General features: G+C 44.6%; 1 protein-coding gene across 6 annotated transcripts in view; it reads left to right on the forward strand.

Moving 5' to 3' along the window:
• The window catches only part of gdpd5b (glycerophosphodiester phosphodiesterase domain containing 5b), a 42425-nt gene extending 29112 nt beyond the window's left edge, over positions 1-13313 (forward strand). For 3 of the 6 annotated variants that reach the window (XM_048264201.1, XM_048264202.1, XM_048264203.1), the window contains 13 exons: positions 76-135; positions 938-1036; positions 1675-1768; positions 2458-2603; positions 4120-4202; positions 6573-6723; positions 7109-7330; positions 7859-8016; positions 8239-8386; positions 8859-8941; positions 10025-10039; positions 11151-11263; positions 12183-13313. In XM_048264201.1, coding sequence (XP_048120158.1) covers positions 76-135; positions 938-1036; positions 1675-1768; positions 2458-2603; positions 4120-4202; positions 6573-6723; positions 7109-7330; positions 7859-8016; positions 8239-8386; positions 8859-8941; positions 10025-10039; positions 11151-11263; positions 12183-12268 — 1458 coding nt within the window. In that variant the 3' untranslated portion in view covers positions 12269-13313. Of the gene's footprint in view, positions 1-75; positions 136-937; positions 1037-1674; positions 1769-2457; positions 2604-4119; positions 4203-6572; positions 6724-7108; positions 7331-7858; positions 8017-8238; positions 8387-8858; positions 8942-10024; positions 10040-11150; positions 11264-11551; positions 11808-12182 lie in introns of all 6 variants that reach the window. The other 3 variants (XR_007195813.1, XR_007195814.1, XM_048264205.1) reach the window with 3 other exon arrangements.
• The last annotated feature ends 6601 nt before the right edge of the window (positions 13314-19914 follow it).

Below are 19914 nucleotides of genomic sequence, written 5' to 3' on the forward strand. Positions count from 1 at the left end.
CCCTTTCTCTCTCTCTCTCTCTGCCCCCCCTCTCTCTTTCTCTCTCTCTCTCTCTCTGTTTTCTCCTTCTCTCAGATCTTAGCTCTGTGCCATGTAGCTGTGGGACAGCAGCTGAACCTGCACTGGCTGCACAAGGTATAGCACATGTAGCTGTGTGTGTTCCCCTCAGGGCTGCTCCTCTCCCTGGTGGCCTCTGTGTGCTGGGCACAGTGCAGCCAAATGAACCCTGACACTCCATCACACGCAAGGTCAGGCTGAGTCAGGGGACCCACAGGGCAGCGGAGAGTGAAGTAACCTCCCCAGGCTCCTCAGGGTATTTAGACAGAACAGAGAGAGGGGGGGCTGGTCAGAGGGATAGATGGCTAGATACTTGGACATGAGTTAGAGGTGAAGGAAGGTCATTAGAACAACAACAAAACAAGAGTGTGTGGAAGAGGAAGAACCACTGTAGATTGGGAAGGTGCGTGTTCACTGTTGTTTGTGGTAGATTGGGGAGGTGTGTGTTCACTAGTGTGTCTTTGGTAGATTGGGGAGGTGTGTGTTCACTAGTGTTGTCTATGGCAGATTGGGGAGGTGTGTGTTCACTAGTGTTGTCTTTGGTAGATTGGGCAGGTGTGTGTTCATTAGTCTATGGTAGATTGGGAAGGTGCGTGTTCACTGTTGTTTGTGGTAGATTGGGGAGGTGTGTGTTCACTAGTGTGTCTTTGGTAGATTGGGGAGGTGTGTGTTCACTAGTGTTGTCTATGGCAGATTGGGGAGGTGTGTGTTCACTAGTGTTGTCTTTGGTAGATTGGGCAGGTGTGTGTTCATTAGTCTATGGTAGATTGGGAAGGTGTGTGTTCACTATAGTCTATGGTAGATTGGGGAGGTGTGTGTTCACTAGTGTTGTCTTTGGTAGATTGGGGAGGTGTGTGTTCACTAGTGTTGTCTTTGGCAGATTGGTGTGACGGCCGCCCTGCTGACCACGGTCATTGGCATGATCTCTGTGAACCAGATGTGGGGGGAGGAGTGGGACATCGTCATGATTTCACTACAGGTCAGTGTACATGTACATCATCTGACTACTCCAGTCTCTCACTCCAACAAATGAACGAATGAATGAATGAATGAACAAATGAATACACACATGCACGCATGAATGAATGAACGAATGAATGAATTTGAGTATGTCCAAATATGATCAATGTCATTTATATGTTTATATGAGCAATATTGAGTTTTTAGAGGAACTGTTTTCTTCATCTTGTTGGTCACTTTGTAAGAGCCATCAAAGTCAAACCCCTTTGATCTTTGGGCGAGGGTTTTCACATTTCACATTGAACAGGAAGTATTCTTAATCAATAACCTTTCCCTGCACAGTTAAATGTCATCCTTGAGCCACTTCTAAACTGCTCAAAGACTATTCACACATGCCCTGTACACCAGTCTCCTGCAATGTTTGTCAATGTATGACTAACCATAGAACTCCATAGTAATGGTTAAGAGGAGGAGTTTCACTACATGTGTATACTGAGATGAGATGATATCCATGCCACTCTAAAGTGTTGATTGTGGATGAAGAGCATAATTATTTATGATGATTTCAGTTTGGATTGGAGATGACAATGATAGGTTGGTAATGGTGGTGGTGATGGTGTTGATGAACTCTGATGGTGGTCTTGTGTGGTTGTCCAGGCCACAGGTCCCTTCCTGCATATCGGCGCCCTGGCAGCAGTGACGGCTTTGTCCTGGCTGGTGGCAGGACAGGTGGCACGTGCCGAGAAAACACGTAAGTACATCTGCCTCTCTTCTCCTCCATTTGGACACTGGCCTTCTGTCCTTTTCCTCTCTATCTTTCTTTGTATGTCTATCTTTCCCACTGTCACTATCTTTCATTCATCCCTTCTTCATTGGTGTCCGTCCTTCTGTCTCATGGTCCAGTCAAAGGTCAAGCTCTTACAAATAGCAGTGGAAAAGCACACAGGGCTTCTTTAATAATTAATCACATGTACACAGTGTCTTTAATAATGAATAGCCTGTACACAAAACCAAAGCCCTCTTTCTCACTAACGGTGAATTCCTTCACACTTGCATCATGCCTGGGGCTGAGTATCCAGAACCTTCCTCTCAGCAGCATGGCCTTCAGTGTTCACTCTTATCTAACACAGCTTCAGCCTGATGGACATTCAAGGTCTGTCCGGGTGTAAAGACCTGTGGTATTTATCCATTCAACCCCTCTTTCAACCTGTGACAATTCTAACAGCAGCTGTGCCAAAAACACACTAGTCTTCCAATCCAGGGCTGGTGCTTGAGTGAGTCTTGGAGCGGGCTTTTGTGGAGTGGGTCAATATGCTGTGCCATAATGTGCCGTTAAGTGCTTATGTAGTATGGCAAGGTAGAGGATACATGATATCCATACACACTGATATTTTTGTCTTAAGTGTTTAACTCCATTATTGTGTGTGTGTGTGTGTGTAGGATTCCAAGTGCTGGTGATGGTCCTGTACCTGAGTGTGCTGTTTGCTCTCTACTTGGCCCCTCTCTCCATCACCTCCCCCTGCATCATGGACCAGAGCAGCCTCAAACCACCGCCCAATATCATTGGCCATCAGGGTGCCCCCATGGTGAGTCATCAGATTCCAAGCGGCCAATCCTCGTGCCAGGATGTCATTGTGGTGGGGGATCTATCTATCTATCTATCTATCTATCTATCTATCTATCTATCTATCTATCTATCTATCTATCTATCTATCTATCTATCTATCTATCTATCTATGCTTTAGTTTACGTGTTGTTAGGTGTACTGTAGGCAGCTATGAGCCTCTGTGAAAATTGTAAATTCCAGTTCAACCAAATTAAATTCCACCCTCATTTTCTAATTTCCATAAGCACAGGCGATTAGATCAGTTTATTGTGGTAAGTAGGGTTGCAAAGTGGCGGAAAATTTCCAGTAAATTTCCGGAAACTTACCAGAAACTTTCCATGGGAAGTTAAGCTGGGGAATTGGAAACTTTCATGGAATTAAAGGAAATTATGGGAATTAATGGGAATTTATGTGAATTAACTGGGAATATTTGGTAATTCCTACTGTTTCATATACAGACATTAACTTTTTGTTTCGCAATAAGCAATATGATTTGTTTGTTCGTATTTTTGCTTAGCTTAGCATACAACGCTATGCTACGCTTCCCTGTTATAGACTAACTTGCCATATTAAAAATTCCCAGTTTATTCCCATTAATTCCTGTTTATTCCCGTTAATTTCCGTATATTCACGTTAATTACCATGGAAAGTTTCCAACTTTGAAAATTCCCGGAATTTTGCAACCCTAGTGGTAAGTGTTTTCTGTGGATTGAGAAAAGATGAAAAATGATTGAGTCATACTAAGCCTACGTGTCCATGATACCATAAACCAAAGTTCCCCAATGTTTTGTTTTCATGGCACCAGAGCAATCTAACCAGCTGAGATGCACAGTAATAAATTCCTTGGCAACTAGTGAACAGCCTCAAATGCTGGCCGCGTTTCAAGCCCAGTTAACCAGTTGAAGCCTGTCCATATTGATGGGAGTAGCACTTAATAGGCTGATAGGCAGATGATTGGTGGGAAGCACCTGAGGCCATTGCAGCTCCTCCTCCCGTGGCTCTCGTGCTGCTGCAGCATCTGAACAGGCTGGGACACTCATCAGCTCCATCACACCCACGCTCATCTCAGCTGACACACACACACACACACACACTAAACACTCACATGCTAAACACTCATTAATTCATTTGGAGTTCATTCAGCAAGCCCTGCAGTTCACACGGCGTTGTGTAGAGCTCAGTCTTGCTCATGGAATGTGTTTGTGTGAGGAGCAGAGGAAGCGTCAGGTGACTCAATGACTTATTGATTTTCTCCAATGACTACAGACGGGGTTAGTGGCCCATCCCCCAACGCTTTATCATCCAATCCAATATGCCACCACGCAAACACTCTTCAGTCAGTCAATACAGTACCCCGGAAACAATTCCATTACAGCATTAGAATATGTGTTTACATATGTGTCTATGATTTCAGATGTAAAAAAAAGTGCTGTGTATTTGTTTTGTTTGTTTGTTTATTGTTGACTTGTCTGGTTTGTTCCTCTCTGTTCCCATAGCTGGCTCCAGAAAACACAGCTTTGTCCTTCCAGAGGGCTCTGCGTCTCAACGTCAGCGGCCTGGAGGCAGACGTCACTATAAGGTGAACTTCTCCTCACATCACCCTCACCCAGGGCCCATGAGAATGCAGCACTGTATCATCCAGATACGTATGAATAGACACACGAGGACAAATGCTGTAGAAGGACTGAGCAGAGAAGTACAGCAAGACCAGCAATAAAACATCTTGGTATTTACAGTATAGTATAGTACCTTATGCAATTAACTAAATTGGTAGCGGACCACATGCAGACCTAATGTCTAATCTCACCCAATTGTCTTATCTTAATTATCTTAGGTAATCAGTCAGCCTTTTTTATCTTTGTGTATGCACCATCATTGATCTCAGGCCTATCCTTTAACCTTGTTGAGTGTGTGTGTGTGTGTGTGTATGGACATCTGTTACTGGATCAGTGGATCAAGTGGTGCCCAATTCTGCCCACTCACTGGATAGCTATTGTTGACCCAGATTCTAACTGACCAGCTCGTAGGTCTGGGTAGAGCGAGTGGAGGGTGTGGAACGGGTCAAGTAGCCCTAGGGCAGCAGAGTCTGGTGAATCCACAAATGACTTCATGTATCAATCTATTCTATTAGAGCAGCATAGGAAATGCAGCTGTGGGGACAAGGGTATGGGGCTTTAGTGTTCTCCTTGTGTGTGTGTGTGTGTGTGTGTGTGTGTGTGTGTGTGTGTGTCTTAATGAGTGGTAATGACAGGTGGGCATTGTGAAGCTGAGCCCACGACTGTGCAGAACTCTGAATTATTGAATAAAGATGACAAGCCTGTGCTGGCTCAGGCATGGACCTCCACTGCCCTCCTTAGCCAGAGAGAGGGCAGCCTCTCAGGGCAGGGCGTCTAGGTGACCCATGCGCTGGGAGCTCACGTAGTCTGCAGTGAATGGAGCAGAAAGAACAGTGGCGAGAAACATTTGGTCACCAGCATTGCTATGACTACAGCCTTATAACTTGACATGATGTAGAAGTGAAAATCATATCATATTGCCACGTTTAGCAATATTGGAGAGACCGCAGAATTTTAAAAGTCAGAGGGAATAGTATCAGCACTCATACTGCAACTGACTGGCATCATTTGTGGCAAGACTAATGTTTTTTGTGTGTGTGTGTGCGTGCGTGCGTGTACCAACAGTGCGTTGCTGTATGTGTTTGGCTGATAATTGTGAAGTGTGGATGTATTTGTGCAATTGTGTGAGCATGGCTGGATCTAGAATGGCCGGATCTAGAATGGCTCTGCTGCCCCACCTAATATGTGGCCGACTGACTGAAATTGTGTCCAGATTCACACCCCTCCTTACTCATCACACATATATCCCACACATACTGTACTGTGTGAACGAGCGGAACCCAGGCTTTCCAATGATATTAGCGCCAAGTTGCTGTGATAGACGGTTTGCAAGAACAGTAACGTTGAACTTGCATGAAATTAAATCCTATTTGCATTCTGCACACCCGTTACGCTCAACAACAGACCTTACCGGATACGAGGATATGAAGCATGCATCTGTTCAATAAGCTGTGGAGGGCAGTTCTGAAATTGCAGCATTCTACATGGTCTACAACTTTGGGCTGACATTTTAATGTAAACTATGTCAGTACATACAGTTTTGTAAATTGGTTAGCCGTATCCTTTCTATTGCATTTTCTATGTATTTAACTAATGACAGAAAACATAGGCTAATGAATTGCATCCACATATTCTTATGCACAACTATTTTTTCAGACTCAAGCAAGCCTTCCTCAGAAATCAAATTACCCTCTTTCATGCAGGCACTCAATTAGACCACTACCAAAACAATTTAATGACATTAAATAATGTTAATAGTTTAACTCACAGGGAGATAGTGGCCTATGCCATGAAGGTTTCATTTTAAATTCGTTATCAATAATTATTTTGTTTTTTGTTTCATATCAATTTCTACCAATATTTTACTATAAATGAAAAATGAACACAAAAGAAAAACATGAGTAATCCTGTCTATGCTGATACTAAGGTTTTTGTTGTGATCACTGATCATTTCAAGTCCTGCGATAATCCTGCTTTGTAGCTGCCATTTTTCCCCATAGCAGATGCCTTGGTTAGATGGTTAGGCTATGTCATATTTGTAACTCAATCTGTCCATTTCTTTTGTCAAAAGTCGCCAGAAGTCCTCATTTAAGGAGTCATTTTTCAAAACCCCTGCTGCTGGAAAAATGTCTAGAGGAAACAATGATTTTGGGTTCCCAAATCAAAGCCTACATGATGTTTACCAGGAAAATGGTCCTCTTATTATGCCCACTCAAAAATTATATTTGCCCCCCCAATCTGAGCAGTCTAGATGCGGGCCTATGTGTGAGTGCATTTGATTCCTCATTTGAGTGAATAGCTGTGAACGTGTGTTTGTGTGCTATTCCCTCCAGTGTGGATGGTGTGCCCTTTCTGATGCGTGACCGCACCCTGAAGAGGACTACAGACGTAGAGCAAGTGTTTCCTGACAGGCAGTTTGACGACGCATCCCTCTTCAACTGGACAGACCTCTCCTCTCTCAACGCGGGCCGGTGGTTCATCAAGGTAATGAATTGAGATCAGGCCATCAGCAGTCAAGTCACACTGTTGCCCTTTAACATCCACTGCACAGGGAGAGAAAATGTACTATCCAACAGCCTAGAGAATGTATAAGGGCTCTGTTTCAACACGGAGCAGTCTAATGGAGGCAAAGTGTCTATGTAGCACTTTCACTTGAATACATAAATATGTTTATTCTTGAAAACAGCATATGGAAGTGTTTTTGTAACTCCCAAGTGCTTAGGTCAGCTAGAAACATCCATATATTATGGTATACACTTTAAAAACAGTACAGCAAAATGTAACAATGTACCAACTCTCTCTCTCTCTCTCTCTCTCTCTCTCTCTCTCTCTCTCTCTCTCTCCTCCTGTCTGTTGCTGGTGTCTGCAGGATGACCCCTTCTGGATGGTGCAGTCGCTGTCTCCGCGAGATCTGCAGCAGGTGGAGAGCCAGCGGGTGTGCAGCCTGCAGCACATGCTCCACCTAGCCGCCTCCTCCAACCGCACGGCCCTCCTTCGCCTGCGCCGGCCCCCGCTCGAGCACCCCCGCCACCAGAGCTGGCTCAACGACACCCTGGAGAGCGTGCGCCTGTCTGGCATCCCTCAGCACATGGTAGGAGCACAGGGGGTAGGGGCATCCTTCCATAGAGTCAGGGAGGTTTGGGTGGGACTGCAGTGAGGAGGGGGTGTTTCCTAAGGCCCATGCTCAATGAGAACACTCTGTTCTCTTCCTTTGCAGGAGCATATCTGGCAAAGATTTGAAAAAAGCATATCTGGCAAAGATTTGAAAAAAAGAGGTGTTTATTTTTAGTAGTTGTTACATAAAGATTGGCAAATGATGTAAGTAGATGGTAGGATATGTAAAATAAGAATATCAGTGGAGGGTTGCCTGGTTACCATCAATTCCTTGTCTGTATTTCTGTTGTCTCTCTCCATCCACAAACACATTACAGGGAGTGCACTTAAAATCATTCATATCATTTTCTACAGCCATATGTATACTTGTGCCTCTCAGGAAAAGAAAACTACATACCTCCGACGAATGCCAATTTAGCAACAAAAATCCTAATTGATTTCTCTCCCACTCACTCTATCCTCCCACTCATTCCCTCCCTGTCTCTCTCCTGGATGTGTGCTGCAGGTGCTGTGGACGGAGGAGTGGGAGCGGCGCTTAGTGGAGGCGGCAGCTCCAGGCTTCCAGCAGACATCTCTGGAGAAGCTCCCAGTGGAGGAGCTGCAGCGGAGGGGCATCAGCCACCTGCTCCTGCGCTACAACCAGGCCAACGAGCGCGACATCCGGTAGGTCCGGTCCGCTCCTCTCCACTAAGTAAGCAATAAGAAGCTGCGCAAGTGATTGGGTGTCTGAGCTAGATGGCAGATATCAGATATGTCTTCTCTCTTCTTTTCTTTCGTCCTGCTGTTGCCACTCATCTCTCTCTCTCTCTCTCTCTCTCTCTCTCTCTCTCTCTCTCTCTCTCTCTCTCTCTCTCTCTCTCTCCTTCTCTCTGCGCCCTCTCACAGGGAGTTCTCCAGCCATAACATCAGCCTGACGCTGTACACGGTGAATGAGCCGTGGCTGTACTCCCTGCTGTGGTGCAGTGGTGTGCCCTCCATCTCCTCTGAGGCCCCCCAGGCCCTGCTCAAGATGCGTGCCCCCATCTGGCTCATGGTGAGACCTTGTCTATCGTCTCTCCTAGACTCATCTCCACTGCCCCTCTCTCCCTCTCTCTGTCTCTCTTCCAACAATTACTGTATCTCTAGCCCCTTACGTTTAGTCTAACATGTCCCTTTACCACATCCATCATCTCTCACTCAGTCTTTCTCTCTCTGCCTTACCCATCCCAGCAAAAAGCCAGTTTACCTCCGTAGACTGAGGGTTCATCTGGCGTCTGACTCCCTGTCTACCCAGCAACCCAAAAAGCCTTTTGTCTCTTTCTCTTACCCATCAGGCCATGTGACCAGCTGATAGCAGAGCAAATCATTTTGTCTCATTCGTTTGGGTTGATTATATAATGGGATTGCTTTTTGAGCACCATGTATTATTGTATGAGATTGATCCATGCTCAACAAATGTTTTTAACCTGTGATATGCTGCCACCTACTGTTCACATGTCCTCATTGCTTCTGTGCACTTCCTGCAGAGTCCAGATGAGTACTGCCTGATTTGGATTGCCACGGATCTCATCTCCTTTGCCATTGTGCTTGGAGTCTTCGTGTTCCAAAAGTAAGAGTTTAATTTTGATTTCTCCCTGAACTTGGTTCCTTAACCAGTATCATAAGTGGTCATGTGTCTGATGCCCTCACAGACAGACAGACAGAAGCCTGTGTCAGTAGTTGTGGTGTGTGTCAAACGCTGTCAGTAGTGGAGCTGTAACTAGGGCAGGGAGTGTTGTGTGTTTGCTGTTGTCTCTGTCAGAAAGTGCTGACCCCAGTTAACAGACAGCACTGATCCACACACTGCAGCTACTCTGAGCCTGGTCAGCAGCTTCCCAGCTGTCCCGTGACTCTCTGTCTTTCCCTCCCTCCTCTGCTCTGTTTGTTTTCACCCTTTCTCTGCCTCACTCTTCTGTTCTCTTTTTCTGTGGTCAGTTGTCTGGCCTTTGCTCTCTTCCTGAATTCCTGTTTTTTTATTATTTCATTTGTCTCTCTCTCTCTCTCTCTCTCTCTTTCTTTCTCTCTTTCTCTTTCACTTTCTCTTTGTCTGTCTATATTAGTGAAGTGGTTAGGTGGCTTTTAAAAAAAATGTTCACAGAAAATACTCAAAAAGTGAGATAGAAATCCACATGAGCAAGGGTGTGTTTGTGTTAGGTGACGCATTCCTAAAAGACTTCAGCTCCCATGCGTGAATACTATTTTGTTTGGCACTGGACATCTGAAATGCAGTGTAATGCTGACCACTGTCAACTTGTGCACTTCTGTGAAGGATGTTTTTGTTGGTGAAGCATGTCTCCTATCACACATCTCTGAACTCTGTCTGTTGTGTTGTGATCTGTAAGGCAGTGTGTCTGTAAGTGTAAAGGTCAAACACAGCTCATCTGGGCAGTTTGTCTGTAAGTGTAAAGGTCAAACACAGCTCATCTGGGCAGTGTGTCTGTAAGTGTAAAGGTCAAACACAGCTCATCTGGGCAGGATGTTTTGCTGCCGGCTGCTTCTGGCTTCTAATCTGACCTCTGACCTTCTTTCTCTTACTTTTGTCTCCTTTTTGCTCCTCCTCTCTCTTCCTCTTCTTGTTCTTCTCGTCCCTGTTCTTCCTCTCCTGCCTGATGCGCATGCTTCTCTCTCTGCTGTGTTCTGGCCTCTCTCTCAGCTTTCACCTGATCAGGTAACTGGGGCGCCTTGTCAGACCCCTCATCTCTATGGGGTCTCTCTTGCACTCTGTCTTGATATGCATATATTCGTCTGTCTGTCCTCATTTCTTTTGTCTATTTCATTTCTTGTCTTTCATATTTTTCGATCTTACTTCCTGTTTTCCTTCTTTCGGTATTTTATTTCTCTTTTTCCATTTCCCCCTCCCTCCTTGTATAGAAACTTCAACTCCATATTTTCTGTATTCTGACCTTCTGTAGTGTCTCTGTGCTCGCTCTGTCTTGTCTGGGGCGGGTGCTGCAGTCTTCTCTGTGCTAGGGGTGCTGCACTTACTGCACACACACTGCTGCTGCGCTCCTGCCGCTGCTCTGTCTGCCTCCACTAGAGGGTGCTGTTCACCAGCCCTACAAACCTAAACTGACTTGAAAAGTGCTCTCTTTCCCTCCTTCCTTCTCTCTATCCTTCAGCCCTTGTACTCTAGAGACTCAGATGGCTTTTGGATTTTTTTTGCTGCATTTTGAAGTTTTTGATTTATTGCATTGAAAAACACTGACCCCTGATGAGGTACTCAGTGTAACAAAAGGCAGCACATTTAATTACTGGTGTGATTTCTGGAGAGATGTTTTTGGGTTGTGTTGCTTTGCTTTTCCTTATCTCAGAGTTGTTCTAATCTATTCGATTCCAGTCAGGCAACATATTTAGTCCAGGTCATAGTCACATAGTTTTTTTTAGAAATGTCTTGTGCATACAAATTTATGAATAATAGACTATTCTCTTGTTCTGCATCAGGACAGTCTCTGACAACAAATTCCTCAAATAACCGTTCTTTCATTTAACCAGTTTTGGTGCCATGAGGCACAAAAGACATTTCCTTCAGACTAGTGCAGCTGTTGTCACATCATCGGCACAGTGGGGTATCCATTGATGCATGTAGAAAACACACTGTCCTCTGGTTAAGCTAACTCCCCAGACCTCTGGTAGTTTAAAGACTCACTGCACCCAAAAGTCGTAAAAGTCGTAAGAATCAGTGATGGTCCATTAGACTAGTGTGTAGCATGCAATCAGAGGCAGCAGCACTGCAGTGCCCACGCAGGTGGCTAATATTCTGTGCGTGTGTGTGTGTTTAGGTGGCGAATGAGTGGCATGCGCAGCTACAACCCGGAGCAGATCATGCTAAGTGCAGCCGTTAGAAGATCCAGTCGTGACGTCAACATCATGAAGGAAAAACTCATCTTCTCTGGTATGTGTGTGTGTGTGTCTGTGTGTTTGCATGTGTGTGTATTTGCTGTGTTTATTCATCTTATGTGATTTGAAATGACATGTTCCTCTCAATGCATGTGTGTGTGTGTGTGTGTGTGTTTTGAGCATGTATGATTGTGTGCATGTGAGAATGTGTATGTCTATGTGTGTGTGTGAGAGAAAGAGAGAGAGAGAGAGAGAGAGAGCGTGAGCGTGAGTAAGTGGATGTGTTTGCTTAGGGCATGCTTTTCTCTGAGTGTTCATGAATGTCCCCACACCTCACCCAAAGGTCAGCCGCAGTTGTGAGAGTCGTGCTGAGCTCTTCGTTCCATTTGTGCGGTTGAATCTTTCCTTCCAACTGACCTTCATCCATCCATCCATCCATGCACCCACCCCTGTGTGCACCCCTCCATCTCTCCATCCGTCAGCCCATCCTCTGTTCCATCCCTTCCTCGTGTGTGCTTGGTTTCCTCGTTTCCTGCATCCCCTCCCCATACCATCTCTGGCCAGCCTTCTCTGAGTGTGTAGCTGTGGGGTGCTGAAAGGTGAGTGTGTGAGTGCAGCATGGCCACGCCAACCGCCTCTTAGAGATGACCTGTCCATATCTCACAGACACACCAACCGCCTCTTAGAGATGACCTGTCCATATCTCACAGACACGGCAGAGAACCTGAGCATTCACTGACATCTAAACAGTTTATTTTCATTCACGCAGTCTTCTCCTGGGCAGGAGAAGTGTAAACATTGTAATTAGAATTTTAAACCATATTTATTACAAACTTTGAATAAATGAAATGACATAACTTGAATAAAAATGATCAAAGCAGCACAACATGCTCTCTGTATTGCATGTTGGATGATTATACTCAGTGGCTTTGGCACCCCTGATACTCTGACATCGTGCTGTTGTTATCTTCCAGAGGTGAGCAATGGAATTGGTGGTGCAGACGAACTGTACATGGAGAACGGCTTTGACTGCTACACCAACCAGGGCATCGCCCACTGATGGCCAGGTGTGCAGCACTGAAGCCACTCTACTGAACAACTCCCTACTGGCAGAAAGCCAGAGGCCCCATTTCTGTCCAGTTCCTCTTGTGCTGCTGACCAAAAAAGGGACTTCTATGAAAGAATGAAATATGGGTATCACCCAATGCTCTGTATATTTTGTAAAAATGAAGAATGTTTTTTGTCATTATTATTATTATTATTATTATTATTATTATTATTATTATTATTATATTTTGTTGCTTTTGTTGAAGTCATGACAATGCGATGTGTGAGATTTGCCTCCTTTTAAATTGTTATATTTGACCTAGTCTCTTGTCTCCAAATTCGAGGGGGCCAGACAGACTAGGCTTTCCAGCAGTGGATTTAACCTCTAATATGCACACACTGGAAGACCATAGGGGTCCATCTTTTACTTTGTCCTCTTATCTTATCTAACTGAAGTAATGAAATGATTACTGTATAGTGTTTTGTGTCAACACACATATGCAGCGTTAGCATGGTATTCTCAGTTCTCCACCTTTTGTTTGGGACTCAAACTGTTGGACTGTATGAGCGGAAATGGGTGTAGGCTGTGGTGCAGCATCGCCCACCCCAGAGGGAAGAAGTGAACATTTTAGTATTTGAACAGACACTCTCCCCCTCCTCTGTGCATGTGATACACATATCATTTGGAGTAAGGTGCTGAGTTTTTTTTTTTTTTTAATTTTTTCAAATGGACTTTTTTTGAATGTGTGTTTTTGTTTTTAAATGAACTGTTGTGATTATGGTGGCTAGAGAGTTGAAACTGACTGTGTGAGGTTTTGTTTCTGGCTCGTGTCAAGTTGGATTCTCTTGTATCAAATCTGAGTATTACTACAGCATGATGTGGAAATGCACGTCTTCTCCAGCTCTTCACTGTTGCTCTGGGACGAGGACCTTGGCTTGTCTGAAGTGTGGAACACCAGGCCAGGCACTGCAACTTGAAGCTCTGATTTGTGAAACTACCAGTGCAGGTGTACCAATAGAACCAGTGCACACAATAAAGCTGAGAAATTGCAAACAAATCCCGCTGTTCCACAGGTATTGATGTGCCTCAGAAGTCAATAATTAAAAGCCTCTCTTATTATGTATGACCTACTTCCTGAAAATTTTGGTCAACGATACCTGGGACACTGAAACACCAGGACACATGAAATTTGGTGGGTATGTAGCCCCTAGACTTTTACGGAAAAATTTAATTTGGGACCCCCCCCCCACGCTGGGCCCCATAAAACCCAAAAAATGCAGTTTTTCTAGCCTGGGTGTTCCTATGCTGCCTTGCGCGCGATTTGATTCACGCTGCTAAGGCAGCCTGGAGACCATGGAGCAAATTTTAAGGAACCAATCACAGAACGGGGGAAGGCAAGACGATGATGAGCTATGCACAGACGCATTTGATAGACATCCGTGGCACCCAATAAACGGATCTGGGCATTTTTTTCAAATACGAGAAAATGAACGTTTGGTTCCCAGACCACGTCTCATTGAGAAGTGGTGGCGCTAGCCAGGCTACAGTTTTTCCTGAATAACTACATGAACCGTGGCACTGAGGATGAAGGATTTTTTATGGTAATTTGGTCTCAATGGCCCACATCAACCTTGCCCATAATCACTCATTTGTGATTTGCACCCGCCTGGTAAAAAATGAAAATGCAATATCATTCTGCTTTAATCTTCAGCCTATCTTCAGTTAAGATGTTCAGAACTGCACCAACACAACTAAACTAAATTTCATCCATGGGGTCTAAAAAATTGTTATGTGTACATTTAGTGACTGTACACTTATTGGCCTGTAGATGGTAGTGTTGAGCGAAGGGTTGATATTGTCTCACGCACTCTCTCGCAAACACACATACATCAACAACACGCACACGCACACGCACACGCATGCACACACACTCACATACACAGGCACACGCATCCACATACACAGACACACAAACACACATGTACACACTGTTAAGACCACCAGGCTCGTTTGTGGTGATTTAACATATATGAGACCACACGTAGATAAGCGTTACCAAATGTTTATTAAAGTAATAATGTAGGCCAAACGTAAACTACAGTCAGTATCCCTGAAATGGTGAAAAAATAAAGGTGTAGTATAAATCAGGGTAAAATGTAAAATGCAGTCTAAACAATAAAGGCAACGCATGTTCACCTGGAGAGAGGGAACCCCAAACCCAGCCAGGGGGGTATTCCATTAACCTCGCTAATGAAGGCGGCGCTTAACAGAAATAGCCTGGCTTGAACTAGCGTAGTCCTTCACTTGGGGCTGAAGCCGTTCCATTAACTCAAGTTAGCGACATCTTGGCCTCGTTTATTCAAGCGAGGTTTAGTTCAGCTACATCTCTGCTCGTGCACGAGGTAGAAAAGTAGTCCAAAACAGTAGATTGACGAAAAGACGATATATGTCGTAAAATTAAGACAATACTAGATGATTTCTGTTCGATAGGCAAGCGCCATCTACAGGATTTTCATCGAAAGTCATCAAATTTAACATCGAGAGAAAAAAATAGATTGCCTACAGAAATTGGAGAATAATGAAAGCATAGCCTACATTTAAAACAACAATGCTAATGGTTTGAAATCAATTGCGAGTTTGATTGGCTTCACTCTTGAACACATAGACTAGCCTACAGTCTATGCTTGAACAAAACGAGTGAATGAATAAATAGTATAAACTCAAAAACAACTTTGCCATATATTCAAAACTATCTATAGCCTACGTTCTTATATTAAAAGAGTTCACTCCAAATTATTGTCTAGGACTAGGTGGTCATAAAATAAATTAGTATCAACATAATAGCCTATTGTCTCCCATAAGTCCCAAAGTGTTTGAAATAAAATTATCTGAAATACAATGGCTTTCAATTCAATTTATGCCTAGTTTTTGATCTGTGTAGCACACAGTTGATTTGACATTCATGAACAATCGTCGACACATGAAGCAGTTTTAATTATTATCTGCCTAAGCTACAGAATAATTATCCTTTGGCTTGCATCAGATATAAAATAGCCCACTGGCAATTTGTCACTGAACAGCCAAATGTGCATGACCCTTTATTAGCAGTAGACATATGTCTTTCATCAAAGATTATAACTAAAAATGCCATTATCAAAGTGATAAACAATGTAGCCTTAATACTTGGTATGGGAAGCGAACCTGCAAACACGTAAGAATGTAATTCCTTTCCTATACCGTCTCGCTGCACTTTACACCACCACCGAACGTAAGTGACGCAGAGTAGCACGATTCCTAGAACCACACGCATGTGAAGTTAAAACATGTTTAATCGTATAATCTTCATACATTCTTTGGAGGTAGTGAATGTGTAAATCCATGCTTGGTGCACTGTCGGAAAAAAAAAAACATTTCTATAGGCCTACTTCTGTTTTAGAAGTTGTAGGCTAGGTGATGAAACCACAGGTTGACAGAACCATCTTTTTGGACTCGTTTTTCCGACTGATTGTTTTTTTTTTGCAACACAGCTTAATTTAGCTTGAAAGTTAACCTGCTACGGAGCAAGTTAGTTCTGTGGCATACTGTAGATTCCCATGGTTACCAAGCTGGGATTCACGTTAACCTCATTAATGGAACAGAATTCTCACTAAAATTAGCGAGACTTATCAAAATAAGCCAGGTTTGGCCTTTAGCGAGGTTGATGGAATACCCCCCAGGTCTCTTATATAGCTGGATGCCCTGATCAGCTGACTAGCAACACCTGTGCACTGGCTCCGCCCTGCAACACAGAGAAACAAAGACAGGCAAACAGAGACCAACAGTATCATAACACCTCCCCCCATAAAGACAGAGGACCCTCAAAGAGGACCTCTGTATAACCACATAACCCCTCACCCTACAGCAGTACTCTGCCACTAGGAAATGCACTACAATGTATAGGAAAGACCATAACAGAGGACAGACAAGTTACAGCTGTATCACTCACACGGGGCACGAGACAATGTGTCCGCCAACATATTGTCAACCCCCCGAATATGCCTAATATCCAGGTTGTAGGGCTGTAGGAACAATACCCAGCGCATTAAGCGTTGACTGGGACTCTGCAAGGAATGTAAAAAAGTCAGGGGATTATTATCAGAATAGACCACAACTGGAACAACACCCCCTCCCACATAAACATCAAAAAATTGAAGAGCCCAAATCAGAGCTAATGCCTCTTTTTCTATGGTTGAATAATTGACCTGGTGTTTGTTAAATTTGCGAGAGAAATATGACACAGGTTGCTCCACCCCTTGGTCATCTGTCTGTAATAGTGCCCCAGCACTGACCTGGCTGGCATCCACTTGAATCCGAAAAGGGGTATTCAGTCGCGGAGCCGCCAGGACCGGTGCCGTGCTCAACAAAAGTTTGACGTTATCAAATGCCTTCTGGCAGACCGAAGACCACTCGAACGTAGTCTTACCCTTCAACAAGTTAGTTAGCGGAGCCACAACTGTAGAAAAGTTCGGACAGAAGTTTCTATAATACCCCACCATTCCTAGAAACCTCATCAGCTCCTTCTTGGAAGAAGGGGGTGGAAAATAGTCAATGGCTTGCACTTTAGCCCGGACTGGTTGTACTTGTCCTTGTCTCACCACCTTCCCCAGATAAATAACAGTGGCCCTTGCAAACTCACACTTGGCCAAGTTTATGGTTAAATGGGCGTCAGCCAACCTTTGGAATAAGGCACGAATGTGTACCACGTGGTCTTCCCACATATCGCTATAACAAACCACATCGTCCAAATAAACCGCACACCCTTCCAAACCGGCAACAACTTTATTCATCAACCGCTGGAAGGTTGTGGGCGCATTTCGAAGACCAAAACTCATAACATTATATGAGTATAACCCAGATGGAGTAATAAATGAAGAGACTTCCTGAGTACGCGCAGACATAAGAACCTGATAATACCCTTTCAGTAGATCGAATTTACTCACAAACCTCGCCGCCCCAACCCGGTCGATACAGTCTTCCATCCGGGGCAGTGGAAAAGAGTCAGGCTTGGTTTAATTTCCTATAGCCTGTACAAAATACTGAACTAGATGGCCTTGCTAACCCATTATCCAGTAAATACTTATAACCTCAGACTCCATACAACTAGCTTTGTCCAGAGAGACCCGATAATAACGCTGTCGTTTAGGGCAAGCATCACCTACCTCAATATCGTGCTCAATCAAGTGTGTGCGTGTGGGCGTATCTGAGAATTAACAAAGGGAAATCAGTAATCAACTGCTTCACCTGTGCAAATCTCTCCTCTGACAAGTGGCCGAGAGAAGACTCCAAATCTGCCAACTTCTCAGAGTTCCTAAGCCGGGGTTGGAACACACAGTCATCCGGCGCATTCACATCCTCCTGCGTATATGCTGCCACCATACTAGAAGTGATTGAATGAACTTTCTCACCGACTGCCGATACTCCTAATGGCCTCACCCCAGTATCTACTCCCTCCCCCACCACAGAAGACTGACAAAAATAAGGCTTCAACAAATTGATGTGGCAGAGTTGAGTAGATCGTTTCCGATCTGGGGTGGAAACCAAATAATTCAACTCAGACACCTGCTTCACCACAGAGTAAGGGCCAGAGAACTTTGCGAGAAACGGAGAACCTGGGATAGGCAACAAAGCGAGCACCTTATCCCCTGGACTAAAGGGGCCTTATCCCCTGGACCGTTTTCTGATCAAACCAGGTTTTCATTTTCCTCTGGGCTTTAGCAAGGTTCTCACCGGCCATTCTTCCTGCTAAAAACAACTTCCGGCCAAACCCACTAATGTAGTCGATAAGATTTGATGGTGGCTCCGTATTTTCCAAATTGCTTTGCAGCACTGCTAAGGGTCCACACACCTGGTGGCCAAATACCAGGTCGTTGGGACTAAACCCTGTGCTGGCTTGCGTGATCTCATGAGCTGCTAAAAGGAGCCACGGAAGACCCTCCTCCCAATCCCTGTTTAACTCTGTACAATAGGCACGCAACAGTGCTTTCAAGGTCTGGTGCCAACGCTCTAAGGCCCCCTGACTTTGAGCGTGATAAGCACTGCTACGTTGATGTGCAACACCTAACTGCTTTAAAACCTCTCCAAAAAGACGTGAGGTAAAATTAGAACCCCTGTCTGTCTGTATAGTTTTTGGTATGCCAAAGATGGAGATAAATTGGGACAACACCTTAACCACGACTTAGTTGTAATAGACCTCAATGGATATGCCGCCGGATACCGGGTACACTGACACATTACCGTCAAAAGATAGACAGACCCAGACTTTGAAGGACTCAATGTACCAACGCAGTCCACAATTAAATGCTCAAAGGGTCTCTCAACTGGTGGTATTGGATACAAGGGGACAGGTTTTATAACCTGATTTGGTTTCCCTGTTAACTGACATGTATGGCAGGTTTTCACAAAATGAGCAACATCTTTTTTCAAACGGGGCCAGTAGAAATAACGCGTGACCCGGTCATATGTCTTCCTGACTCCTAGATGGCCTGACAGTCCACCATGGGCAGTCTTCAAAACAAGGTCACGAAATTTGCTAGGCATCACAATCTGATAAACAGGGCTAGCTATGTCTTGGTCACTGAAGGGTAACCATTTACGCACCAACAGGTTGCAGAAAATACCCAGATGAAACCTGACTAACCTGTTCCCTAGACTGAACAGATGTAAACAAGTCAACTAGGCCTGAATCCTCTCGCTGTGCCACCACCAGTTCACTGCGAGACAAAGGAGCGGGCAAAGGTGGCAAACAAATCAACTTTTCCGACTTACCGCCCAACCTACTAGAATCCACATCCGAAAAACGGCTCATAGCACGAGTCACTGCGAAAGATGGAAAAGCGTCAGGAAACTCAATGGCACAACTATCAGAACCAGCTTTTTGATCCTTCGATGTCGGCTCTTCCTATCATTGTGAAGCAGAATTCACCAAGCGTTGGATTGTTCACCCACTAATAGGGAACGTGAGCTGGGTTTAGACCGTCGTGAGACAAATTCAGTTTTAGACTTTGAATTGAACTCAGACTTGGACAGACCCAGCACCAGCAGGGAACTTTCCCTGACGTGGTTCCCTGACGTGGGTTAACACAAACTCATCCGCTAAAACAGCGGACTCGGCCGGAGTCTTTATCTTATGTTCATTAATGTAAATAGCGATACGATCTGGAACAATGCTTTTAAATTGTTCCAACACCATCAAGTTGCATAAAGCATCAAAATCACTCACACCCTCCGCTGCCATCCAACGATAAAAATGAGTGCCTAATTCTCTGGCTACCTCCACGTGAGCCTGCTTCTCCCCTTTCCGCCAACTCCCAAAACGCTGGCGGTAGGCCTCTGCCACCAACTAAGCCTACAATAAATCTGACAAAGTTTACCAACGTGCTATTATATCTTAAACTCTCCACAGAATTCCCACATTGAGTGACTGATAACTTCAACAAACATAGCCGTTCACTTGGCGTTGTGCATAACCGTTCACTTGGCGTTGTGCATTGTCTGCAGGAACAAAAACAAACCAGCGATCAGGAGCTCCCCGCACCTAACTCATCCAACCCCTAAATCAACTATACCTGCGTCTTCTCGCTCCCCCCCGAGGACTGAGATTTTTAGTCACTATACCGCTG

Source organism: Alosa alosa, chromosome 15 (assembly GCF_017589495.1).
Source record: "Alosa alosa isolate M-15738 ecotype Scorff River chromosome 15, AALO_Geno_1.1, whole genome shotgun sequence".
Taxonomy (NCBI): domain Eukaryota; kingdom Metazoa; phylum Chordata; class Actinopteri; order Clupeiformes; family Clupeidae; genus Alosa; species Alosa alosa.